Here is a 27330-nt window from a genome sequence, read left to right as displayed (position 1 = left end):
TCGTCAAAACGACAACTTTCTGAATTTTGTCATCTTGTCGAGATGGTAGTAACTGTGCAACTCGTCAATTTGCAGAAAATTGCTGCATTGACGAGATCCGTGATCTCGTCAAAACGTCAATTTTCTGAATTTTGTCACGTTACCGTCTCGACAACTCGTCAATTTGCAGAAAATTGTCGTATTGTCAAGTTGGTCACTCGTCAATGCAATGTCCCTTCTACGCTTCCGTACTATTCTATATACAGAGAAATAAGAAAACGTCGCAAGCAAATCGCCATGTTGCATCACGTAACACCATGGAGGTAACACCCATTTCCAAATAGTAAGGGATTTCGGCTACACAGCTATCGGAATGGCTACAAAAGGTAAGATTTTTCTACTATTAAAATATCACATATTTTCTGAATTGATTGTCATTATCAACTCGCCATATTGACCGCATCAGACTACATCCACATATTTGAGAAATGTTAATATAGTTCTTTATAAATTGTCTTTAGAGAAACAACTGAGGTGAACTATACTTTTAAACACAACTTTCTGTTTAACAAGTCCAAGTGTTATATAGGCAAACTTCATTAGGTATCGGGCTTTCTGTGCAACTTGTTATATACGTCTTATGCGGACTCCGCTATCTCCATTGTAGTTCTATGTTATACCAGCGGTGGGCAAACTTTTAAAGCCCGGCTTTAGTTTACTGACCGTCGGCTCAAACGATTGCGTATCTTGATATAACATCATATCAGAACCCTGTCTTCACTGAAAAAAGGTGCAGGCTGAGGGGCACATAATAAATTCGCGCGCGCAGCACTGTGCTTCTCCGCTGGGGGTCCAAGACGCCCTAGGGCCCTGGTGAGGTCCAGGGTATAGATGTTACACGTAACTGAGAAAATTGAAGAAAACGTTTTTGTTTTGGTAAACACAAGGGGTATTAAAAAATTCTTACTTAGGATACGTTAATGTCTTTTGTACATGAAGTCAGTTTATTCATCACAAGACCTCATCTTTCAATATTGATGCGAACAAGTTCGGGATTCGGTTCGATTTCTGTAGCAGGAAGTTATGTTGCCGTAATTTTGAACAGCCCTAGGGCCCCTGGTGAGGTCCAGGGATAGATGTTTTACGTAACTGAGAAAATTGAAGAAAACGTTTTTTGTTTTGGTAAACACAAGGGGTATTAAAAAATCTTACTTAGGATACGTTAATGTACGATGGCCCATTAGGGCCATAGTGAAAAAAAAAGTTGAAGTAAAAAAAAAAAAAATTCAAGTGAAAAATTGATACGTGAAAAAAAAATTGACAAGTGAAAGAAAAAAAAATCCAACCAAAGAATTAATCTGTCGTGACAGATTATTTAATCTGTCGTAACAGATTATTTAATCTGTCGTAACAGATTATTTAATCTGTCGTAACAGATTATTTAATCTGTCGTAACAGATTATTTAATCTGTCGTAACAGATTATTTAATCTGTCGTAACAGATTATTTAATCTGTCGTAACAGATTATATAATCTGTCGTAACAGATTATTTAATCTGTCGTAACAGATTATTTAATCTGTCGTAACAGATTATTTAATCTGTCGTAACAGATTATATAATCTGTCGTAACAGATTATTTAATCTGTCGTAACAGATTATTTAATCTGTCGTAACAGATTATTTAATCTGTCGTAACAGATTATTTAATCTGTCGTAACAGATTAGTCTACGCCAGGCGATGAACGACGAAAAAACACACACGAGTATTGAAGTGTAAAGAATATATTTATCCAAACCCAAGCCTGGGCACGAGCAAGGTATGAAGAGAGAACTCCAACACAATAACGCTGAACAATACCACATCACAGTGCACGCTGCACGTGCAACATATACAGTAGCGCATAGCGCATGATATATTCCACTTACCGAACAGTCAGTCATTGAAGTAAGTACGTACGTGTGCATAGCCAGTAGGATTAGGAACGCCATCAGTGATGCATTTGTATTTCGGCGTGAGTTTTACCATGTAAGTTTAAAGTTGTATTCGTTTGAAACATGTTAAGTTATTTATACATGTAAAGTTTTACTTTTCTGGTTAGAAAGACTAACTTTAAGCCTAGATCATCGGCTTCATGGATGTTCAGAGTTAGTCATAGGTCTACGAACAACTCTAAGTTGCCTAACGTTACAAACAGCTGTTACCGGGCCTGCCCTAACCATGAATGATAAAAGCAAAAGTTAGATTTAGTTGAAATAAAGTAAACCCATGGCCTACACTTCACTATACATTACTAAGTTGAAGCAAGATTGGGAGGGAATTCATACCACTGCTTCGTGGCCTAGCATTTGACTGATCGAGTTTAACACATTATTAAACAATTGCTAGGCCTAGCCTAGTACTAGTAGTAGCATGGTGGGCTCATAATTGACGCACTTAAGGATTGGATTGACGATGTCGGTCAACATCAAAATCACTCAACTGCATGCACTTTTCATATGTGTAGTTCCTTAGAAATGTAATGATCTCAAAATATTTATTGTTTTGTGCTTACACAACGTACAATTGAGAAGAATTTGACCACAAAATGTCTGCTGTGTCAAGTTCTTTCATACCCCTAAATTGACACATGCGTCGTAACTGTATTGTACGCCTAAGTATACATCCATTGACTTTGCATGCCGTTTGCTATGCTCTGAACCTCTAAGCTTAGACAGGTCAGGTCCCAGAGAGTAGTGGTATCATTTTGAAGTAGTTTTGGTTATTTTTAGGGAGTAAGATTTCCAAATGTCCCAAAAATGTGTAAAACTGGGGGGGAGGGTGTTTAAAGCTTAAAAAATACCACAAGTTGGTCAGCAAATAGCTGAAATGGATTCAAACTCATGAAATATGTAATTCTGCTTGACTGCAAAAAGTTTAGGTGGCCTTCTGTATCGTTGCTAGTAATAATTGAAGGTGCGTCAATTACGGGGGTGCGTCAATTACGAAGCCTTTAATATACTACTACTTTTTCAGAAAATAGCCTACTGAAATAAACAGTTCAAAAGCCATTAATAGTGGACTGGCCTGCACGAGGGAAGATCCCCCCCCCCCAACCAATCTGCCAACAGTGATATAGATAGGCATGTGCAGATGTCCTGTACATAAAGCATGATAATTACAAAGTATTCATGTAAATTGTGTTATATGAAAGACATTTGATTAATGGAGGTGCATGGCAGAATTATTGTTTGACCCGGCATTATTGGTAATAGCTTTGCAATTATGAAAAACTGATTAGTCAACATGTACGAGTGTGTTTTAGTAAGCATTCATTTAATATGAATACATTTTGATAGTGATGTTTATATTTTTGTTGCATTATTTCTTTAAAGGGTTTGCTGATGAAAATGTCAACCAGAAAGGACAAAATAATGGAGAGGCTGCGAGAAAAGTTGAGGCTAAGACAAAGGGAAAACAGAACAACTGAAGGTTCTACACACCGTTCCAGCAGAATGCAAGGAAACAAAAATGCTGCGAAAGCTGAAAGAAGGGTTGATGTTGGATGGCTGCATTTGTCCAAAGGGGACACATACAAGCAAGTACGTATACAAAACGGTGGTGGCATACGACGTTTAATTATGCCAAAAGCCATGAATGTTTCACATGTGTTAGAGGAGGCAAAGAAGTTGTTTTTCCCAGACGGGCTTTCCCCTAAAGGAACACTAGCAGATTTTAAATTTGAGATGATGGATGTTCGCAAGCTCCCCTTTGTGAACAATCCAACAATTGAAGAGATGTACGAAACCACCAAATTGAGTGTCCTAAGAATGTACATATCTACCAAAGAAATTGAAAGAGACGAGTCAACTAGTGGTGAAGCATCCTCTGAGGAAGCTGACCAGGTACAAGATGTAGATGAAACTGTCCATGTGTCCGATGATTCAGGTGATGAAATTCCAGCCATTGATCTTCATGTGATGACTGATGTTGGCAGTGAGGTGACGGTTGGTACATCTCAACAAGTAATGACTGAACTAAGTGATCTGACGACTTATGAAGAGTCAGAAATTAATTTAAGTGGCCATCCCAGCAATGAATTACCTTCAGGAACACCCACAATTGTGTTTCGACCATCAGCTTTAGCTGCTAGTGATAGTCATATTGATGATAAACACACCAAAAAAACATTTGTAATCAGGAGAACACATGTTTTTGAAGACTTCATAGAGTTCTTTAAAGACCCACAAGTACCAAATTCTGCAATTGAGATAAGAATGGTACTGCCAAATGGTGAAATTGAATTGGGAGAGGGGTCCGGAGTGTATGCCGATGCCTTCACAGCTTTTTGGGAGGAGTTTGCAAAGTATTCAACAGGTGACCAGTTCAAAGTTCCTTCATTACGACATGACTTTGATGCAAATTCTTGGGAATCAGTTGGTCGCATAATTTCCAAAGGATGGAAAGATATGAGGTACTTTCCATTGTCTCTTAGTCCCCCATTCATGGAAGAAGCCATATTTGGGAAGAGTGAAGGGGACATGAAGGATGCATTTTTGCAATACATATCAGTGTCAGAGAAAATGGTCATTGTGGAAGCACTTACACACTTTCCAGAGGGTGCTAGTTATGATGAGCTGATTGATATTCTTGATGGTTACGGATGCCGAGTTCTAGTTACGAAGCGCAACTTGCCTCAAATCCTGTATGAAATAGGGCACAAAGAGATAATTCAGAAACCAATGTTCATAGCTGACAGCATGCGAGAGACTCTTGAGCCCTTGCGAGAAGAACTAACTCCATTACAACTGCGTGAACTCTACAAAAACATGATGCCAACGTCCCAGAAAGTTATTAGCAGGATAAAAGTCCCACAAGATATTTCAGAAGGCCAACATGTGGTATTTTCTTACTTAAAGAAGTACATCCGATCCCTTGAGAAAGACAAGCTTCAGAAGTTTTTGCGCTTTTGGACTGGGGCTGATGTTTTGTCATTCCCGCAGTTAAACGTTTCATTCAATCTCTTGGATGGCTTTGCACGCAGGCCAGTCGCACACACTTGCAGCCAGTGTTTGGAGCTTCCAACAACTTATGAAAGCTACATTGATATGAAAAATGAACTAAACCAGGTTCTTGACTCAGGTATCTGGGTAATGGACATAGTTTAATATAGCTGGCCTTTGTGAATAAAATAAGTTCTACTACTTTAAGTTTATGTTTGTGAGGTACCCTCAACTTGTCTTTTACATATTTTTCTTCTGCAAAGACCCATATTTCTTGTTTATGGTGGTGTTTTAAAGTAAAGGATATTTTCTTCTGTAACCTGAGAAATTGGTGTTGTTCAGCCAATTATTACATCACCATCATCTTAAGATAAGGGATAAAATGTACAGTGGTTTTGTTCATTCATTCAGAATGCTCTGTGGACCAGGAAAACTGTTTTCAAATGTAGATATGTGTTATGTGTACGTTTTAGTCTACTAGAGTCAGTTTATTTAAATCATTACAATCAGCCTGTATAACATTGATTAGGCAAAGTCGGCTGGAACTTTGAAAGTTTCTGTCTTTTGGTCTCTTATTTAACAAATCATACAACATCATTTAGCCTTCGTGGTGAATGAAGTAACAAGTAAACAGATAGGACTTGACATTACAAATATTTTCTGTAGTTAGATTGAAGTGTTGGCTAAATATTGCATGAGAGTTTAATGTTTTTTTTTGTAGTAAAAGTGCATTTTGTTAAAGTTGCAGAAGTAGTTACTCCATATGTTCATAGTTTTAGACAATTTGGCAAAGTATAAAAGAGAGCCATTACAACATATTCAAGGAAGTGTTATACATCAATTGGATAGATTTATCAATTTTTGTCATCTTTTTGATCCTAGAAACTGTCAGTACATTAAGCAAGTCGGATTAAAAATACATTTTTGTGCAGTATGTCTAAGGAATTTTGTACAAAATTTCTATCATACTTTTTTGCATAACTGGCATGGTTTCTACAAATAGTAAATTGTTGGCTTACTGTACATTACTTTTGAGTTATATGTAAAGTTTTATGCAGCCTTTGTTTTTTAATTTTGAAGAATATTTAATCCATATATTCAACAAAAACAGAGATCCTGTATGTAATGCAAAAAGTGGTATAAATCATTTAGAAAGAAACAGGACAGTGTCAGCGTGAATATAAAGAGAGATCAGTAGTTAAAATGAGTCCTATGCGGAATAGAGCAGGAACTATGAGGTGTGATGTACAGCTACTCCAACCTCACTGCTCATTAGAGTCTTGCATTGGTGCATCCTCAGGTAATTACTCTGGGCACGTTTTGAAGATGTGTAGTTGTTTATCATAAACATTTTCAATAATTTGGAAAGTACTTTAATTGTTTTATCTTAAACTTATTTCTTGGTTTTTATTTTGAGTTATTATTGTTCATGAATAAACAGAGCAGGAGAGCTGGTCATTCCACAGTTTTGTTGTAAACTTTGTCATATTCCTGCAGTAAAGATTGTTATGATAAACGAAAAATTTCAGAAAAACCTATGCAGTGAATTGAAAATTCAATACAAGTAATTAACCCAAGTCAGTGAGGTTGAGAAAAATAATAGAAAAGGACGCAAAATGCTGCTTTAAGAGAGCCAAAAAAAAGTGAAATTTATTAATGATTCATGGAATAATTAAGGCAAAGGGCAAAACAAAATTAGTTATTGCCATTATTGCCAATATTCAGAGTAACCATAAAGAGTACAGTGCTGCTATATGACTTGGGTCATTTACTTAGATGTGGGGTACTTAATAAGAATTCATGACTTAGAGAGAGAAAAATACATTAAATACTTAGAGTGACAGTCCAGTGCTGTAGTTGAGATTAGTAGATCCGAGTCCAGCTGGTCCGAGCCTAAGTCCAAGCTACATATTAATAGTACATGGCAATACATTGTAACACATATATGCAATATTCTGTTTACCCCATATACTGTACCTATTATGAGTATGGAAAGTATCCATTTTCCCATGACTCAGATTGATCATGATAGTTGTCCCCTTAATATCTTAAGCTAAATATCATTAGGTATATTAGTTTCAAAAGTGACCTTGCTATATTCATCAAAGTGGTCAGGTATATACATACTGAAGTTTCAGAAAGCAAAACTGAGTATCGATGACCATGTCTTGACTTTGCTTTAGCATAGTTGTGGTCATGTGTTCTTACTGTACATTAATGCTTAAACATCCAAGGGAATAAATCAGACATACAGGTAGCTTGTTATGCAGATTGAGCACTCTATCAAACACAGACTACATTATGCATATCTTATGTAAGGTCTTTGTCTTTGGATATTATGTTTATATGTATTAGACTGTATGGTTAAGGCTACCCCCCCCCCCCTCCCCCTTTTCCTCTTTCCCATGCCATTCAATTACTTAATGTATTGCATCTATAAGGACACAATGACTTGGTAATGGATTCATCCTGTAAGGTATCACATCATGGTATATTGAAGGAGCATCAAAATATATAGATGGATACTCAGATATCTGGCTATCAGTTCAATTATTGATCCTATTTTCTTGTGTCAAATGATCAGTTTTACACTGCAGATTTGATAATACTTCAAATCTTTGTAATTATACTGTAACGTGTTGTCGAACTTGCTTAGACTGGATGCAGCCTGCTTCTGCAGAACATGGAGACACTACTGTCAGTCATAGTGTCCTTACATATTGTGTCCATATCAATATTTGTTGCTGTAGTTGGAGGACACTGTTGTCAGTCATAGTGTCCTCTTTACATTATTCTGTCTTGGTATTTAAAAATCACTTCGTCAGAACAAGTACGGTTAGTACTGTCAGCTAATGCCATTTTACTACTATTGCCAACACATTTGACAACCATTCACACTCTTAGCATTCCATTCCTTTAATTACTCACCTTGTCTCATGTCCTTCCTAATACGTCCTTGATTTTTTTCCATACAACATTCAGGTGTGCCTTGCTTCTTTCTCAGAGGGGTGTTAACTCTACTTTTAAAATTTGACCACAAATTATTATTTTTTTTTTAAGCCACTGTTGTGTTTGATCATGTGTATTTGCTGTAAAAATTTATTGTGATCGAATAGGTCTGCAGGTTATGTGCTCTATATCACCACTTGATATGTCATATGTATGAAACTACACAAAAATTGTACCCTATAATTATCATTTTCACTTAAACATAGGCTTATGACAACCTTGGAAAAGGATTGCAAAAGGGGGCTAATATGAACTTGGTCGGTGTAGTGGTGGTGAGCAAAGAGGGCAAGTGATTAATGTAATATAAATCTAATTGCTGCATAGAGAAAACTAGCTAAAGAAGACATGCATGTTAATATCAGATAATTGAAGTAAATATCAGGGGATCCCCCAGTTTGAGACAAGTATATCCTTAGTCTGAGTCCAACTTAACTAACAACAGGCGTTTATCCAGGGTGAGCTTGGCCTGGGATGCACGCTTTATGGGTAAGAAAGGGAAAAACTAGGGGAAAACAGAAGGGGCAGGTGCACGTGGGTGGAAAGAAGTGACATTAACAGTAAATAACAGGTAGTTTTGCAGTGAGAGTAAAGCAAACAGAACATAAAAGAGTATAAAACTCCTCCATTTTACAAATCTTATTGGGGGCACTTCACTGTGCCAACGCCTCCGTCAGCAAATTAAGCCTATGTTTTGCTCTTCCAATCACCAAGACACCCAGCCTTCATCTATTAATGCCTTTTAGGAAGGCTTCGATTGGCATTAGATTGGCTGCTGATACGTCCAAAAAATTCTCTTAACCATGTGTTCCATCAGGAGCCATGTGAGATAGGCTCACAGGAAGCATACAATATCCATATGCATAAAGGTGCAGGGGGAGGCAGATTTCTCCTACAGTTCAGCCAGCACCAATCTTCTAAGACGTTCATATAACATCATGGCATCAAATGCTGTAACTGGAACATTAATATTATTATCTACCATTTGAATACAACATAGTTCATATACATCTCTGTCGCATGGAAAGTTATCCCTAAAGACACATTCTTCCTCACAAACTTCTATTTCGTCCTGTTGCACTTCCATTAGGTAACTCCTAGTTTGATATAGTTCCGGTGCAGTGTACATAATTTCTGGTCGACCGAAAGGACCAATTCTGTTTCTGGATGGTGATATGCGATGGTTGTTCCATTCAAGCTGCAGATCATGTAATTCTGTCTGTAAAAAAATATTAGTTGGAATTTTCCGAATTTTGGTTAAAAGTTAATCATGTCATAGTATATGTAACCTCCATGGTGAAAAATGCTTATTGAATTCGCACATCCACCCTTCTGCACCTAGAAATCATATGCTGCACAAAATTTTGAAGTATTTCTTTTCATGCTCTTGTTCTATCTGCTATGACCCCCCCTCCCCCCTCTCCTTTTTTTTTTAGATGATAATCGTAACATTTTTGGTGTGTGTATGTGTGTGTTGGTGACGCCCAGCTAGTAAACACCATATTTCAAGGCTGGAAGCTTGGAAAGGTCTGATATGTTGTATATAGTTGTACTGCATTGAGTACAAGAAGCTTATTGTTTTGATGGAGGTCAAAGGTTATTTTCGTTTAACAGGCATCAATTTGTGAAAACAATGTGGACACAATATCTCAAGATGAGGAAGCTTGGAGAGATCTCATGGTTATAATAGCATATTGTATGCTGAGGAATCACATTGGTTCAAGCACAAGTCTATCATTTGGTCATCATAATCAGAAGTACAAAATTTGTCCCATCTTAATCCATTTCTGCATTCTGGTTTATCATTTTGCAAACATATCATAAAACAAGCAATTTGTTACTAATACATGGCATGGATTTATTTGACTACATACAAAATACATTACCTGGATAAGATTTAGAAAGCAAAACTGAATCAACGCTTTGTCCAGGTATGTTCCAGTGAACATGCCCTCCTCTCTGAGGTAACTAAAAGCATTCATCCAGAACTGAGTGCAATGTTTGCGAAGAAAACTCCACCAACATTCGATTCTTTGATTGTGATGGCTTGTGCCCTGCATAAAGCTACTAGGGCCAGCTAGGGCATCATTACCATTTCTCCTTAGAAACTGCTGTATACGTTTGATTATGCTATTTTCGGTGCCAAAGTCAGTGCGGAGTACGGCTGGACATCCCTCGGTCTCACGAATCGATTCCATGTAATAGCCGGCAATTAGCCGTGGGTCGCTGTTATTGTGGTATGCCTTTAACCATATCATCTGCCTAGAGAATCCATCAATGCATCCATTTATGCATATGCCGTATGGCTTCAGTTTATCATACGAGTCAATGTGCCAAAGGAAATTAGGCCCGGCAACGCGGTATTGGCGTCGTCTCAGTCTTCTTCTCCGCCGAACTTGAACGCCCTCTGGATCTAGAAATCCAAGAATCAAGCGAACAGTTTCTCTGCTTACAGTCAGTCCATGCAAGATACATTTAAGATGAATCCACCTATAACCGTGTAACTGTCCTGATGTCGTTAACAATATCTCAATGAAGTCTATAACATCATTAATATCAGAATAATGCTTCCGTCTAAACAAACCCATATGAAAGTTAATAAGTCTCTTCAGATGCCGCTTGCTAATCAATATGTTATGACGCGATGCAAGGGAAATACAAATGTCATCATAACTGTATCCAAGGCGAAAATAGTGACGGATAATTTCCTCTCGATCTTCCATTACGCCTTGAACAAAATATCTGTAAACAAATGAAATCCATCTAAGACAATTATTGCTATGTAAACTTGCCTACTCTTCTGTGTACACGACTTAGTTATACCCCAGCAGTACAGTGGATTCGATGGTGTGGTATGTGGACCACAGAGGAGAGCATGTAATCCTGTACCCGCGGGTACGGGGTTGCATTTCTCACCTTTACATCTCCCAATTAATAAGTCACGTACTAAATTTAGTTCCCTGTACTATACGGAGTTGAGCAGATTCTCCTAGAACGCATTCGTATAACATGTTCTCCCCACAAATATTTTAAGAAATTTGTGATATGTGCCACTAATACCCGAACAGGGAAGCCATGGCAACAACTACGCCCCATTGTTACACATTTTTCAGTACCGTATAAGTTCACAGTTCATATTCCATGCTTTATCTCCTGTCACCTCCCCAGGCCCAACCACCATCATCACTATTGAACACTGTAAACCAAAAATGTTAATTTAGTTTCATACTTCTAAAATTGAACGACAATTGTATGTTACTAGAAACCTATATCAAGCATGCACAACCTACCAAGAATTTACCTTGTGATTTGGTGAATGGAATATTGACAATTAATAGGAGCCAATGTAATGGTTCTTTGCCAAATGACAGTTGATTCGCCCTCTCTGATAGTAAATGATACGAACAACTTTTTAGGTAGGAAACTGGGGAAAGGAACGTGAAAACCCTCACCTCTTCTCGATATCTCTGTTAATTGTTAGTATGGTTGGGCTTACCTACGGTAATATGTATCTACAACTGCAGTACGGTATAGCAAAATGTGTAATTAAAAAACACTGGCTACAAATGAAATGTGCTTACATGCAATGTTCTTATTATGTAGAACTCCTCCGAAATTTCCTTCAAGTTTCCTTGAAGTCCGAAATTTCCTTCCTACTGGTAAATGATTCGTTACAATGACGACCGCATAGATAATAACCTGTCATGAGAGACTATTTCATCTGTCCTAACAGAGATGGACATTGTACGGGGACTTTGATGTGCCATGTTAAAGCTGCTTTAAATAAAATTAATGCCCATGAGGTCATCCGTTTGTGTACGATGAAGGGGATATAGATGAGTTTATACGGGGTATCAAAATTCAGAAGTTCATTCTAGTAATCATTTTCCTTCCGTCAGTTTTGCTTTTTTCCAAATTTTCTGGACTTTGAAAATCTAAGGACATGTTTGTGAATCAATGGTGGCGCTGTCCACGCTACAGGATCCCCCCCCCCCCACCTTTTTTCGGACCTGGCTATATTTCTGCGAGCGCCTCTGTTATCAAGCATGTTTTCAATGACTAAGCTATCATGTGATCGTGCACAGTTACACAAACTTGTAATGTAAAGTAGACAAGGGCGTAGGAACCGGGGGGGCTGGGGGGCGCCAGCCCCCCAGTGAAAAATGTGGAGGGGCGGAAGTATCATTCCGCCCCCCCCCCCCCCCCCGCTTCGCAAGTCAGAAAACCCCTTTTTCATTTCCAAATGAGAAAAAATCTCATTTGGAGCACCAAATTGCATCTAAGGCCTGGTGAAAATACAAAATTAAGTTTACAAAATGGATTGGGTGTTGAAGTGTGCTATATTGCACCAAATTGCATCTGAGGCTACCTGGAAATGCAAAAAATTCCAAAGGGGAGGGGGACACCCCCTCCCCTTAGACCCCTCCCCCAGGCCGGCCATCAGTCTTCAGCCCCCCCCCACTCAAAAGTACCTTCCTACGCCACTGAAAGTAGATGTAAAGAGGACATGCAGGATAATTGTTCTGATCAAACTAGCCTAAAAATAACTTTATTTCAGAGATATTCATGATTTCACCATATAGGTTCGGCAAGTCAGGGATCAAGAGCCAAGCATTGCAGATTCCACTGCTAGTTTGGACCAACTCAGGTCATGCAAACTTTCGTTAATAAACATTAAATAGGTTAGGTGGGACGGAAAACCTGAAAGAGACAAAATTCCCACCCTGTCGCTTGAAAATCCACCTTTTAGCTCGCGTCATGCCATACAGAAGTCCCAAACATCAAAGTTCCGAACTAAAAAAACGGTTACTAAGCGTTCTAACAGTGGGATAATTCAAGTTCAAATTGGATATAGGGATTTGCCTCCCACGGATATCCCCCCCCCCCCCGGCTGCTACGTTTACCTAACCAATAGATCTGTAACTTATCATCCAAAGTTCCCTATATAGAGAACCCTCCCTATATTTTTAATTATTATGCTTTCATACCCTCGAAAATAGGAAAACACATCGTTTATTAGTTTAGAATTTAAAGATGGTAAATATTTCTTTTGACGTAATAAAAGAAAATTTGGCAAATAATTGTTGCTTTGAGAATCAGGAATTGTGACAATGTGTTATAATATCATAGTGGCATACATTGTTACCATTCTGATAAACTCTTAATGTCCTGTCCTAGCTTTCGATACATTAGCACGCAGCTGAAGTTTGAACATGTAGCACCAAAAGTGAACTAGGAGCAAACGGGCATTATTCCATAAATGCACATCGCCGTAATAAATTTTGTTTTCCACCAAAATTTACCCCCAAAATGCGTTCTTAAAATTTGGCGGTGCCAATAGTGCCACAAATGGATTTATACAGTTCCACGTCATTATGAAGCGGGAACTTTTTATTCACATATAAGGTTCACATAATTTTGTACTGCATTTTGGTCGGTTTTGGCGTTCCACACTCTTTGCTTGATGTGTGTAGCCAACATAAACACACTACCATAGTCGTTTCCTCATAGTTACAGGAATACAGGATAAATCGACCCAAAAATTAATTTGCTTCATTTTCAATCTTTTTTCAATCTGAACTAACTGACATTTCGCTCATAGAAGAAGTAATATGGCACGTCGAAGTCTCCGTACAAGAGCAGGCATCTATGTGTAATTAAATAATCTGTTACGACAGATTAAATAATCTGTTACGACAGATTAAATAATCTGTTACGACAGATTAAATAATCTGTTACGACATATTAAATAATCTGTTACGACAGATTAAATAATCTGTTACGACAGATTATATAATCTGTTACGACAGATTATATAATCTGTTACGACAGATTATATAATCTGTTACGACAGATTATATAATCTGTTACGACAGATTATATAATCTGTTACGACAGATTAAATAATCTGTTACGACAGATTAAATAATCTGTTACGACAGATTAAATAATCTGTTACGACAGATTAAATAATCTGTTACGACAGATTAAATAGTCTGTTACGACAGATTAAATAGTCTGTTACGACAGATTATATAATCTGTTACGACAGATTAAATAATCTGTTACGACAGATTAAATAATCTGTTACGACAGATTAAATAATCTGTCATGACAGATTAATTCTTTGGTTGGAATTGTTTTTTTCTTTCACTTGTCAATTTTTTTTTTTCACTTATCAATTTTTCACTTGATTTTTTTTTTTTTTTTACTTGACAATTTTTTTTTTCACTATGGCCCTAATGGGCCATCGTATTAATGTCTTTTGTACATGAAGTCAGTTTATTCATCAAAAGACCTCATCTTTCAATATTGCTGCGAACAAGTTCGGGATTCGGTTCGATTTCTGTAGCAGGAAGTTATGTTGCCGTAAATTTGAACAGTGCAAAACCCCACGAAAAAATGACCAGGGGGGTTGAAAGAGGGACAGGGTGGTGCAAGTCGGTTCGGAATGAGGGGTAGCGTGGGCGAACGGATGAGTGGGCGTGCAGGTCCTGTGAACAGCGAGCTAGGGCATATGGAATGGGGATATCACCTCAAGTTATAAAATAGTGATATAGGCCTCGATCCTACCATGCAGTGGACAGGGACGTCGACCAGTTTTTTCAGGTTTGGAAGGGCGGAAACTTTCATTCCACCCCTTCAAATCGTTTCAACAGATAAATACAGTCTTCTGTTAAAAATCACTAATCAAACTTCATTTTATGGTTAGCTTCGTACTTTTGCGAACCCCCCCCCCCCCCCCCACCCGGTCCTTCTTCATACACACACAACTCCCATGCACCGAAGTTCAAGCCTATTGTCAAGTGGCGATGACAAACCCGGCTAATTGGATGTTTGTTTCACATACTGCTCGCACTGACAGTACCGACGAGTGCTCTGAAAACGGGACGTGAAATTACCATAAAGAAACAAAATCTGAGAAAAACAGAAACTTGGGACAATTTCCCAGTGCTAATAGTACCACTCTGTACTTCTATAATTACTGATATGGCTGCATACTGCTCATACAAGCATATGCTTTGCGGTGACATGAAAGTACAGTGTGTAACTTGAGACTTTTAATCCCGTCGATGATATGGAATCAACCGCAGTATCACGGTGTCAGTGGTTAATCACAAATGCATTGCTGTCTTTAAATTTGTATTTTTGCAAGTTTGTTCGTAATTATTCGATATTCGATATATAGATCTTTCAAAACATGCAACAGAACTTTTCAGAACAAACTATAACTGTTTTATAACGCAACTTGTTTGAAAGTTTATGGAACTTAGAAATAGTTAATCACCCAGCCCATCAGTTTTTACGGTTCACCCGCGGCGCGTTAGCATGTTTGAATGCGCTTTCACGCAATCGCGTTACGTTGGTTTAAAGATACGTTAATGCTAAACAGCACAGATCTTTATAGACGCTAGGGATTCCTATCTTGAGACACGCTTGCATGGTTACGGTCTTCAACACGTCCACGCGGTTGCACTTCCAGCCATTTAGACTGCCCTCGCCATAAAGTTTTGGTTTTCTTTCATTTCAGGGTTAATGGAGAGGCTTCATTGTGGGGAGAAGGTAGTGGTAGCCGAGGGGTACATATTCAACTTTGAGAGGAGATGCTACATCCAGGCTGGACCTTTCATACCCACGGTGGTCTTAGACCGACCCGATTTGGTCAGACAACTTCATGAGGAATTTGTCCGGGCCGGAAGTGACGTAGTTCAAGCGTTTACCGTATGATAATGAATTTATTCCAAAAGTTATTATGTAGCCTAACAATACTCTATGTCTAAAAATGTGTTGCTATATACGGACTAAATTTGAATTTCGCAAATTTTAGTCTAAAGGTGTTCAATGCATAACTCTCAAATTTACAAAGTCATGGTTTCTTAATTTAAAAGAATGACTGCAGACACAAACATTAATGTTGATATTGAAACAGACCATTGGGAACCGCTGTTATCAGTCTAGGTTTTATCTCTATATAGCTTTTTTTGAATATTTAAGAAATTAACCTTTAAACAGTAATTAGTGACCGGACTATACACCGACCATTATTAATTCATCAGATGCAATACAAAATTCATTGGGAAGATATAAAAATTGACATGTTTACAATATGTAACAAATTTCAAAGACAAACAGTGTTGAATATCATCATTGAATGCATGCTCTGTTGTGTATGTGAAATTAAAAGAACATGTCTTGGTTGAGTTCGTTAGAATTTGTCAAAACAAAGGATTATTAGCATAAACATTAACGCCTATACAGAGGAGTTGACGTAATCATTCCATAGATATTATTATCTTTAATATCTTGGAAACCGGAATACTTGTAGAAGCATTTCTTCGTTTTTGTTTTCTCGAACATGGTATATCAAGACTAAATTTCGGCCTATAAAGTCATCCTTTCATTAATTTCAAATATTATTTCATAATCTTGCCGTTTTAATGCTGTTCTCTCTATCTGACTGAAAACTTTCTCCGATATCAGTGAAGTTCGGGTTTTGAAGGTTTTCTTGAATTGCAGATAACCCAAGATTATCCGAAAGAGAATATTCACTAATGACTTTAAAAAAGAAAAGATAAAATAAAAGGGGGAATTACGGTAAGACAATGGTGATGTAGAAAGCCTTAAAAAATAACAAAGACCACACTTCATGAAGATTCAATTAGTTATATGATGATCAATTAATTATTGTCTGAAAGTGAGAAGGCGTTGCAATGTGGTCAAGTAGTTAAGGCAGTGGACTCTGATCTAAGGATTACAGGTTCGAGTCCCGGGCCAGATCATTGCGTTGTGACCTTGGGCAAGGCACTTTATCTCCATTGCATCACTTCACCCAGGTGTATGAATGGAGACTTGCGAGGTAACTTGTATTATATATAGTTGCGTGCGCCGGTTTGCGGCTGCAACCCTATGGGAAGTCCCCCGGTAGCGTGATTGGTACAGACAAGCTGAGTTATGTCTACCACACGGGGTAATAAAGGCTAAAAGCTTGACAAATGCCGACGGTACATTTTCACGAGCAGTGAAAATTTGCCAAGGGAATAGTTACTTTGATTCATCTTGAGGCAGATGAACAGCTGATCGAGCAGACATGTCGGTATGTGTGTTTTTGTACACAAGCGCGACGTCTGCTGTTATACTTTGCAGTCTAACATCATCAAGAATGGTAAAGGTCAGAGACGTGATAGGCGACACGCTGACTTGATCCTTCTCTATAGTGAGTTAATGATATATAAGTTCATGTCAAAGGTCACGAATAAGGTCATCGGATGAAAATATAATTTCCTTTTCACAAGCATTGTTATAACAACGTTGTATACATGGACTAGCTGCATGAGTATCAGTGGCGGCGCCAAGGGGGGACTTGGGGGGCTTTAGCCCCCCCCCCCACTGAAGTAGTCTGCCCCCCATTAGCCCCCCAACTGAAATAGGCCCCCCCAAAAAACCTCATTGAAACGATATAGCCTACCCAAATTTTGTCAGCCATAACGCAGTGCTACAATGGTCAATGGAAATTTTGATGAATTTTTCACATGATAATAGTCACTGACTCAGTTGTGGTGCAGGAAGCCTTGTTTTGGTGACTGATAAAAACAATTCACCGACAGGTGTTCTCATACGGCAATGTCGTGTGCGTTTCACAAACAGCGTGTATACAGACTAAAACAGGAGTTGTGTCAGAGAGCGCGATATAATAATTGAGCAAAGGGGTGACATCCCTATGTTCCGACGTCTCTATGTTCCGACGTCTCTATGTTCCGACAAATTGTTTGGACTCTTTTTTTTGACCAACATTTTTTCGGACCCAATTTGTTTTTGGAGATTCAATCTTTTTGGTCCCCCATTTTTCAGACCAAACTTTTTGGGGGGACTTAATTTTTTTGGCCCCAAATTTTTTGAGACCCAATTGTTTTTTTTTTGGGGGGGGGAATACATTTTTTGGGACCAACATTTTTCTGACCTACCTTTTTGGGGGACACAATTTTTTGGACGCACCAAATTTTTTTCAGGAATAAAAGGGCCCAAAGTTTGTTATGACCCAAATACTGCTTGTGACCGAAAATTGCTTGTGACCCGAAATTTAATTGTTTGCACTCAAATTTTTTGGGACCAAAATAAGTTTGGTCAAAAAAAAATTTGGTCGGAAAAAAGTTGGTCCAAAAACATGTTGGTGTCAAAAAATTTGGTCATAAAAATATATTGGTCTAAAATAATTTTGGGTAAAAAAAATTGTCGGAACATAGAGACGTCGGAACATAGAGACGTCGGAACATAGAGACGTCGGAACATAGAGACGTCGGAACATAGAGACGTCGGAACATAGAGACGTCGGAACATAGAGACGTCGGAACATAGAGACGTCGGAACATAGAGATGTAACCAGCAAAGGAATTGGATCTTTCACAGCAGGTAATATTTTAGTGATACGAAAACTGTGAATTGGTATCTTCCATTCTAATTTGACTAAAGTTACTCACAAAAAAATGCATATTTTTGGAGAAATTTTCAGGTGACAAAAGCCTCGCTAAATTACCACCATTTTGCATGTAGGCCTTTCCAGGATTGGGGAAAATTTCAAAAGGGGAGGGGGGAACCCCCTCCCCTTATACCCCTCCCCCAGGACGGCGATCACTCAATCTTGTAAGCCACCCAAAAAAATGGCTCAGCCCCCCCTTAGCCTCCCCAACTAAAAATTCCTGGCGCCGCCACTGATGAGTATAGGCCTACTCATTTTATCATGCACTATGTATTTTGTACTTCCTATCAGCATGGAGTTAAAACCAGTGGCGTCAACAGACTTTTCAGTCTGGGGGGCACAGGGGGCACCAGCATTTGATGGGGGGCACTCAGGTGGATACGTATCGCCGTCCTGGGGGAGGGGTCTAAGGGAAGGGGGTACCCCCTCCAGGCGCGGCGGAACGGGAAAATTATTGGGGGGGGGCTAATGTGTAGAGACTACCTAAGCGGAGCGCCACCATTGGTTGGCGCGGAGCGTACAAGAAAATTTTGGGTTTTTCAAACCCCCAGATGGCCGGAAACGGCACTTCCCGAGTGTTTTATGCTGCGAATAGCTAGCCCTAAAATATGGGTCTCAAGCCTGCAATTTCTCAGACCGCACGTAAAAGTCTGTAAAACATTGTAATTTGTATATTCGATGGTGTTTAAAGAGAGTAGCTATTACTCGTAGTGTACTCGCAAAGACTTTTTTGAGTGTGGGATGTTGGAGAACTGGCTGAAATGAAGCAAGTCATTGGCCTAAGACGAAGTTGTGTTGCGCTTACCGGTACTCACACTCACTGCTTCCACTTTTCACGGGGCGTGAAGACGCCGTTGGGGTGACAATGTGGTCTATAGCCAGGGGACGGGCCGAGGGTCCCCCAGCATTTACTAAAATTTTACACCTATATAGTATATGTGTGCATCGGACAGATCGACAAGTATGCATTGAAAAATGGGCAGATGCACGTTTCGGAGCCTTGGTAAATATTGGGGGGCTTATCATGCATTTGCCCCCTCAACTTTTTCATTGGGGGCTGAGCCCCCCAAGCCCCCCGGTTCCGCCGCCACTGCCCCCTCCCCTTTGGAAAATTTTCGCATACGGAGGATGGGCTAGGTGCAAAATGCTGCCACATTTGATGCTAAATTCGATCTGAAAATATCTCCAGAAATTGCTATTTTTGAGGTAATGATTTTAACAACGCGCAGAATTTTGCAAAGGATATGAACCACATGCTGTCGATATTATTCCTAACCCTATCAGTAGAACTATTTGTTGAATTAATGTGTGCATGACCCCCGACTCCTTTCTTGTCCTTCTCGTTTTCTCCCATTATCTATTAAGATGTAACAGGTTCCAGCATCGTTATTGGCTCCTATCAGGGATCTCACCATGCAATCCAAAGTTTGATCACACATCGAGTATGGCTCAGTATGCAGGTGTGAACATTCGCCATTTGTTCCTAAAGCATCTGACCTCAAATGACCTCTGCACCCCCTACACAACAGGGTTAATATATGGGTCCACAAATATAGGCAAGTATGGTGCCTGCGGACCCTCACATTCTCACATTTCGTCAGCTCCTAACCTGTCAACCTCAGACCAAGGCAACATATTGCAGTACCCTCCCTTCTCACAGTCATGTAGCTCGCGAAGCGGACGTGTATATCCGCTGGTATGGCGTGAGCACTGACACATTCAATGTAAATATCGACACCTGTTGTGATCGATACCCGATGTTCAAGGATAAACTTTTTCATTTTTTCGCAACTCATTTGAAGAAAATACGAATTACTGTGCTTCTTTGTCTAAACCAACTCAGATGATGGGAGTTGAATATAACAAAATATAATTTTTTTTACCAACCCAAATCTCAGATGGGGGGCACTCGGGGGGCACTAGGTTTTCCAGGGGGGCACGTGCCCCCTTGGCCCCCCCCCCCTTGGCGAAGCCACTGGTTAAAACATGGAGGTTTTACCTCCATCTGCATGCTATCAGCAAACTTTCTACATTTTATATGGAGGTCAAAGGTATTTTGTCCCACATAACACTGGTATAGTACATAAACGCAAAAGTTGCCATATCGATATAAATCAACTGGCCTACGCGTATTCCTTGTTACAGTATTATGGACACCGGGAGAAGCTGAAACTGGTCAACCGGTTAACCGACCTGGAGAATATGAACCGAGATGCATTACGTATTGCGAGGAAGTGCGCTGACGAAACTGGTACACTCATGGCTGGTGATATTTGTAACACAAACGTCTACGATCCCAAGCTTCCTAAAAACAGAGAAATGGTCAAACAAATATTTAAGGTCAGTTACTAAATAAATAAAAAAAAAATATGTTGGCAACATTTCCAGGTTAAAACAAGATGGAAAAGTAAAGAAAACAATGCCTTACATATTTGTGAAGATATAATAACTCATAACGTAGCCTACTTGTCTTGTACTCAACTTTGACAATTTCCGGTAAGGTTTCGACAGAAAATTCTGGTATAGGTGGGTCAAGTGGGTGCAAGGTGCCCGATTATCCCATGAAGGTGCCGGAACATGATATTGGACCCTGCAGTGGAGACTTCAGACTTTTGGATTTCTGACATATTTCGCCGGTACCAACCCGGGAACATCAATTGTGATCATAGCAGGTGGCGTATGAATGTTAGTTTGCCGTAGGCTGGGAGGGGGGGGGGGCAAACTAAATCCACGTAAATTTGGTTTTGATAACATTGTCGCCCCCATGTGAGCCATACATAGTCTCTTGTTTATTTCAGAGATGCCGAGTTGTGGGTTTCTGAAAGAAGGATATCTGCGCCCGGGCCGCAGGTCGGCGCCCTGCTGGGGGGGGGGGGGGTTCGGAGGCATGCTCCCGGGAAATTTTGAAAATTAAATAGTGCATTCTTATGGCATTTGTAACATTAATTCAGGCTTTTGGGGGCAAACTAAAAGCACTGATTAAATATTTCTGGCTGCTGGGCCAGAATGCGGGAGTTTTATTGACCTCAGCGGTACTAGACATGACCTAATTGCGTGAGTCTCCCCGTCCAATGCGGGATACTTGCATGTATGTAATTTGATGTTTTTGTTTTCTCTCGTGGGTAGGAACAAGTAGAGTGGGCTGTTGATGAAGGTGCAGATTACATTGTAGCAGAAACATTCGGTATGGTGGAGGAAGCTCTCGTCGCCCTTGAAGCAATTCAAGAATTTGGCCGAGGTAATTTCAATTTGACATTAATTGAAGCTGTCCGGTAAAATAATGACAAGAAAACTAACATTTCTAGTGTTGAAATATTTTAAATGGTCCCTCCATTTTCATTCACAAAAACAATGTATCCACATGTTACGCAGTACGTACTAAAGGCATGATTTCCACACATGTTATCGACACGTGCGAACGAATAAGAGTTCTTGATCGAGTGAAAGTCCCGTTTTCAACGTCGCACACAAATTCAAGAGTGTTTATGTTGTTAGCGCAACCTTGCATATAACTTAGCCTATTGTTTTAATTGATAGTGTAAAAATATGTATCAAAATATATCGTTTGTCGTCTAACTCCGTTTCTTGGGAGTTGGCTTCAACGACCACAGGGCCAGAGACCGTCCTTTATAAAATCCTTCATTCGCCTCTAGCCCTTCCATGAAAGGTTCATCCCCTACCTGAATCATTCGGGATTAAACCCCCCCCCCACCCTCCCACCTATACTTCAAATCCTGTGTACCCCATTAGATATTAACAATCGTTTCCATGGAAACACAGGTGTGCCAGCGGTAGTCACTCTAGCTGCCCATTACAATCACAAAGATGGCAAAGATTATACTGTTGATGACGTCGAAATAACCGAAGCCATGAAACGTTTAGAATCAGCCGGAAGTGACGTAGTTGGACTGAACTGCAGTCGAGGTCCGGAGACTATAATTCCACTGATGAAAACAATTATGAAGTCCGGAGTAAAGGTTAGTTTGTGGTACAGCAGGATGGGTGTGTCGGTGGCCTGCAGTCGCCTTGAGGATTTCAAGGCCATTGAAGAAAAGTCTGATACCCTCAGCTTCAGTATATATATTCCCGTTGGACCGGATGCAGATGGGCGGGTTTGGGACGAGCGACGAGATATATTTTTTTTTCTGTTTTACTTAGCTTGTATTACCCAGTAAGACTTCCATGGTTACACACATCCATTCATCCCTTCCATCCTTTAACGTTATGTTTATGACGTCATTTCCATTAATTTAAAGGTACCGTTAGCAGCTCTTCCTGTGACGTATCGAACCCACGAAAGAGAGCCCACGTTCATGACATTGAGCGACCCAAAAACAGGTATATGACTGATCACCATCGTTAATGACTTTACGAATGCGAGAGCGTGTATTTTGGAGTTAATTTAAAAGACAAATTAATAGAAAGTATTTATAACATTTCTTTACGTGTTGAAGATTCAATCAGGGTTAGCCAATAACAGAAAGCTCACCCATGGCCAATTTGGTTGCACTGAGCCAGGCAAAACTCAGCCCCCCCCCCCTCCCCCCCTCATTACACGCACAAAAAAAAAGTTTTGAGACATCCAAGGCACGTTATTTGGTAACATTATTAATCCAGGTGCCCAGTGAATGCGTGTGTTTACTTTGTATACAAAGTGAAGTGCATTTTATGTTGTTGACTGATGTTTAATTTATTATACCCTGTAATTAGGCACTTAACACGATGATGGGGAGAAAAGGTTTTATTTTAAAATTGTCTATTCAGTGAAATGTTCGAATAGGATTTCTCGTTCTTTCCCCATTCCTATCCTCCCATTTAGATTTCATCTCTTTCAATGATAAATCATTGTTATTTCCTTTACATCAAAAAAGTGACCATATGATAGTCACCATGTATCACAGTTCTAAATGATATAGCCTAACACACAAATTCATCTTGTAGAAATGGTCAATATTGATTGTTCACACTATTTTAAAGTTTCTTTCATTTCATGCAGGTAAGCGAGTGTTCCCAACCAACCTGGACTGTTTCTTGTGTACACGTGACGACATCTACGATTTCGGTCGGCAGTGTGATGAACTTGGAATACAATACATCGGATTGTGTTGTGGGAATTCCCCTCACTACACCCGTGCCCTCTGCGAGAGCATTGGTAGATGCCCACCTGCGTCCCAATTCTCACCAAACATGGATCTTCATTGCATTTTTGGGGAGGATGACAAGGTGAATGACTATTTGAGGAAAGATGCTCACAAAAGCTTCATCGTTGGCTGATAGGGCCTACTGTGTGTGCATGCGTATACATGAGAGTTACAGAATAATACTCAATGCACGTAGGAATTTTATACACACCTTGAAATATTTACTTCATATCACCTTTTTTTGTTCTTGTTGATTTAGATCTATTCCCCTACTAATATTTGGTTATAAGGAACTACATGATTAAAACACTTTCATGAGTTTATGAAACAACTGTAAATTAGTCTATACAAGAGAGGCTGAATACCATCGGTTGTAGTATTGAATAGTAACGGTTTTGAAAGCTTTCTGTAAACTTATCAGTGGTACATGGAGTGTCACAAAGGTTCCAAGACAGGATGGGGGTCTAGTGGGGAGGGGGGGGGGAAATACTTATCAGACTAACTTTATTTGACCCAACAGAGCCACAAAATTCGGAAAATGCCATCATTTGTAAACACTCAAGTTTCATGGACGCTGACAAGGTAGTATGAAAAATATTGAATAATAATTAAAACAATCAAATGTTCAATATCTAGTTGATATTTCTCAAAATCTGTTCAAATTTGGACTTTTTCATTGTTGACATTTGCTCAAAACAAAAATGAAATTTTGCGACACGTCTGAGATACAATGTCTCCTGATGTTAGGATTGTTTATTCTCAGATGACCTCTGAAAGTATAGTTTATTTTCAAATTACAAAAGATTCACTGAGAGCGGAGAGGGCTCATCGACTCTGTTCCCACCGGTGGTAGTCTTCTACGTGTCCCTCCTTCTTCTCTGGTGTCACCTTCACTACCCCTTCCCTACCCCATTTATACTGATCTGTCACCTGCACCAGGACCTCTCAGATCTACTTACTACACACAGCCCATCAAGTCCTACTAATATCTTCTCAGACGAATACATAATCTTCTCATTATTGTACCATATATCCATCTCCTCTGTTAATAAATGTTTGCAGAAACAATATCCAGTCCCTGGTTGCATTTTGTTTTTTACCAAACATTTCAAACGATCTGACAATCCTGCACTGAGATGATCCTAACATCATTTTGTGGTAGAATTTTCTGCTTTCGTCTTTTCAAGCTCAGCTTTCAACTCCTTTAGTTGTTCTAAAACAGAAAGAGAAGATCAAATCAGGGTTGATTGTCTGTTAATACTATTAGTTTCATCATTTCTGCTGGTTCAAAGAAGCCTAACAATTACAGATAAAGTGATGCTATTTTGCCAACAAATGAGTGTGTTGTAGATCATGGCTAATTGGAGTCAATGTTTGTTTTGACTTTCTCTAGGTATTAAACATTCATTGTTATGGTGGCAACCATTACTCTAGGTAAGGTTAACTTTTGCACATGTGTTCATGTACTTGGTAGGAGATGCTAACTTGAACACACAACATTTGCACATTTTCATTTTCCTATTAATTTGCAGATATTTGCAGAAAAAAAGTTTCCCTGATCCTAAGTTTAGGGTAAATTCTAAGGTTTGTTCTTGCATAGAATTTGGGAATTTGTTATTGACCCTGTTAAATTTAGCGATCAATGGGCCGTTATTTTCTTATCAAGCAAGGTATCAAAGCAAAATTATAAAGTTCCATCAAGGATAAGGGATGGCAGACATCAAAGTTACACTTACTGCGGCAGTTGTTGAGAAGTTGATGGCCATCATCACAAAAGTAAACAAAACTGTTTGGTTGTTGCTTGTACACTTTCTGTTTAGAAAAAAAGAGATTTCAACACTTTCATGAGAAAAAATTCTAAAAACTAGAAATAAGGTAATTATCAAATGTCTGCTATGTAGCATTTCATTTCACGACCAATATGGCATTATTAAATATTTAACCAATTAGGAAAATAAACAAGAAGTTAAAATAATGGTTGGAAGTAATCCTCTGGATAAAGAACCAAGATACCTTTTGGAATCCAAATATAGAATATGTGTATTTCTTATTGCCTTTTCTTTACATTTTACTATAATGCCAAATTTTCATTATTTAATACTAAAATTGAACATGGTTACAACTCCTCTGAACTTTAGTTGTGTGAAGCAGCTCAGTAGGAGCACTGGATAAAAATGGACATTTAACTTTTAATTACTATCAAATGATTTACTGAAAGAAAGGTCGGAAATACTCACCACAGCCTTTTTAGTGCTGGATAATTCACTCTCAACCACCAGAAGTTCTTCAATCTACAGAATATTATAAAAAGGATAGAATATGACAAAATGTATTTCCAAATTATTTAGATAATTTATACTGAAGTAAACTAGTGGAAACATGTTAAATCAGAACTGTTCTATTTAGAGTTGTAATACAAAATATCTGTCTTTGGCATGAACTGAGAACAACTGTTTTCAAAAAGCATAAAAAATGTTAATTGACTACACAGCATTCAGCTTGAAGGGGCTTTCTGAGTTACGAAAGGTGTTCTTGAACTGTTTTCCATTAAATCCTAAATAAGTAATGTCAGTAAGAAAAATACTTGTTGGCATGTCAAGGTTGTTCCATAGAGCTTACCAAGAGAGAATTGCATTTCCCTGAAATGGACAATACTGCTAGACCTTGCCATAACTATCAACTATATCATGTAAAGAACCTACTTAGCCTAATGCCAGTGAGCTATATTCAACTGCCTCATCTGTTGCCAAAATTTGTTGAACTGTGAAATGGCCTCTACATCAGAGGCAGAAATATGCACAAGCACTATGTAGAATACTGAGTGGTTATGACAATCTGATTAGGTCAATCTGAAACTTTTAGAAGAAAAATATAAAAAGGAGGGCTGTTGGAAGTCACTTGCTTCCAAATTGCAAAATTGAAAACTATTAAATGTTAATGGACTGCGAACTGACCATTACGAAAGAAACACCAAATAAAAATATTTCTTTCCTAAGGACTTAGTTAGGGAAATATATATGCTATCATATGTCTCCTAGCCAGGCTATAAAGTTGGGGTGAAGTCATCGGCTAGCCCTATGTTAGGCCAATGCCTCTAGTTTAGTAGAAAAAAAGAACAGGAGGGACATTCAAGTCCCCATCAAGAACCCTATAGGAAGCACACATATTTCTGCAGGATATGGAAAATATGGAATTTATTACTGGAAGATACAGTAAAGGCACCATCACTGAATGTGTTTAAAAGCAAGTTGGAGAGGAACATGAAATGGATCTTCAAGGGTCATGAGACCCTCTATCCATAACAGCCAGTCTCTTTCAGAAGATCACTGAAGAAGAAGGGTGGCAACTCAAGGCAAAAGAAAAACTGAAGACACAAACACTCAGACCCGATTACAATGTCCAAAGCATTCTTGAACCCATTCACACTACTTGCAAGTGTAGTGTATCCTAGCTAAAAAAAAGGTCGGACAAGTCAAACTTAGGCCTAATGTTGGGCTAAAGAGTAATCGTGAACAAAACAGCATGGCCTACTTCATTTTGCACCTACCTTATTTTCTAGGCATTTAATATCGTTTGCGCTTGTCATTTTGAAACTTGGTCACTCATTTCTCAACGGGGACGCATGCATTCAGAAAATCGTACAAGTTACAACTGTGTCCCGATTTCTGTTCTGTGTACAGCATGTACACGTTGGTCAAAGGTCATCATTGCGAAATAACAACACTACACATGTCGCAATGTTTTTAAG

At 39.0% G+C, this 27330-nt stretch overlaps 4 protein-coding genes across 6 annotated transcripts; 2 read left to right on the top strand and 2 right to left on the bottom strand.

Annotated features, from left to right (window-relative positions):
• The first annotated feature begins 210 nt into the window (after window positions 1-210).
• On the top strand, window positions 211-24652 carry LOC139958528 (betaine--homocysteine S-methyltransferase 1-like). 2 transcript variants are annotated; one of them, XR_011789820.1, is made up of 8 exons: window positions 211-365; window positions 15499-15689; window positions 20587-20781; window positions 21568-21679; window positions 22222-22418; window positions 22698-22779; window positions 23438-24237; window positions 24365-24652. XR_011789820.1 is itself a non-coding variant. In XM_071955648.1 (7 exons), the coding sequence occupies exons 1-7, from the start codon at window positions 353-355 to the stop codon at window positions 23713-23715; spliced, it is 1068 nt and encodes a 355-aa protein (XP_071811749.1). In that variant the 5' UTR covers window positions 211-352; the 3' UTR covers window positions 23716-24652. The 2 variants fall into 2 exon arrangements, 1 of the variants encoding a protein (XP_071811749.1); XM_071955648.1 differs by having other exon boundaries at window positions 23438-24652.
• Window positions 576-8941, top strand: LOC139958526 (uncharacterized). 2 transcript variants are annotated; one of them, XM_071955646.1, is made up of 2 exons: window positions 576-1926; window positions 3354-8941. In XM_071955646.1, exon 2 carries the CDS (start codon window positions 3363-3365, stop codon window positions 5124-5126), a length of 1764 nt encoding a protein of 587 aa, XP_071811747.1. In that variant the 5' UTR covers window positions 576-1926; window positions 3354-3362; the 3' UTR covers window positions 5127-8941. The 2 variants fall into 2 exon arrangements, with proteins under 2 accessions (XP_071811747.1, XP_071811746.1); XM_071955645.1 differs by having other exon boundaries at window positions 576-2007.
• LOC139958527 (uncharacterized) lies at window positions 6585-11815 on the bottom strand. The gene is made up of 2 exons (XM_071955647.1): window positions 9854-11815; window positions 6585-9186 (listed from the first exon to the last, which is right to left on the bottom strand). Exons 1-2 carry the CDS (start codon window positions 10688-10690, stop codon window positions 8860-8862), a joined length of 1164 nt encoding a protein of 387 aa, XP_071811748.1. The 5' UTR covers window positions 10691-11815; the 3' UTR covers window positions 6585-8859.
• LOC139958529 (ASNSD1 upstream open reading frame protein-like) lies at window positions 24207-27303 on the bottom strand. Its single transcript, XM_071955649.1, has 4 exons — window positions 27130-27303; window positions 25820-25873; window positions 25319-25394; window positions 24207-24795 (listed from the first exon to the last, which is right to left on the bottom strand). Exons 1-4 carry the CDS (start codon window positions 27166-27168, stop codon window positions 24731-24733), a joined length of 234 nt encoding a protein of 77 aa, XP_071811750.1. The 5' UTR covers window positions 27169-27303; the 3' UTR covers window positions 24207-24730.
• Window positions 27304-27330: the final 27 nt, after the last annotated feature.

Source organism: Apostichopus japonicus, chromosome 18 (genome assembly GCF_037975245.1).
Source record: "Apostichopus japonicus isolate 1M-3 chromosome 18, ASM3797524v1, whole genome shotgun sequence".
NCBI lineage: Eukaryota > Metazoa > Echinodermata > Holothuroidea > Aspidochirotida > Stichopodidae > Apostichopus > Apostichopus japonicus.
The sequence above is the reverse complement of the archived record's forward strand: the minus strand, read 5'-3'. Positions and strand labels throughout refer to the sequence as shown.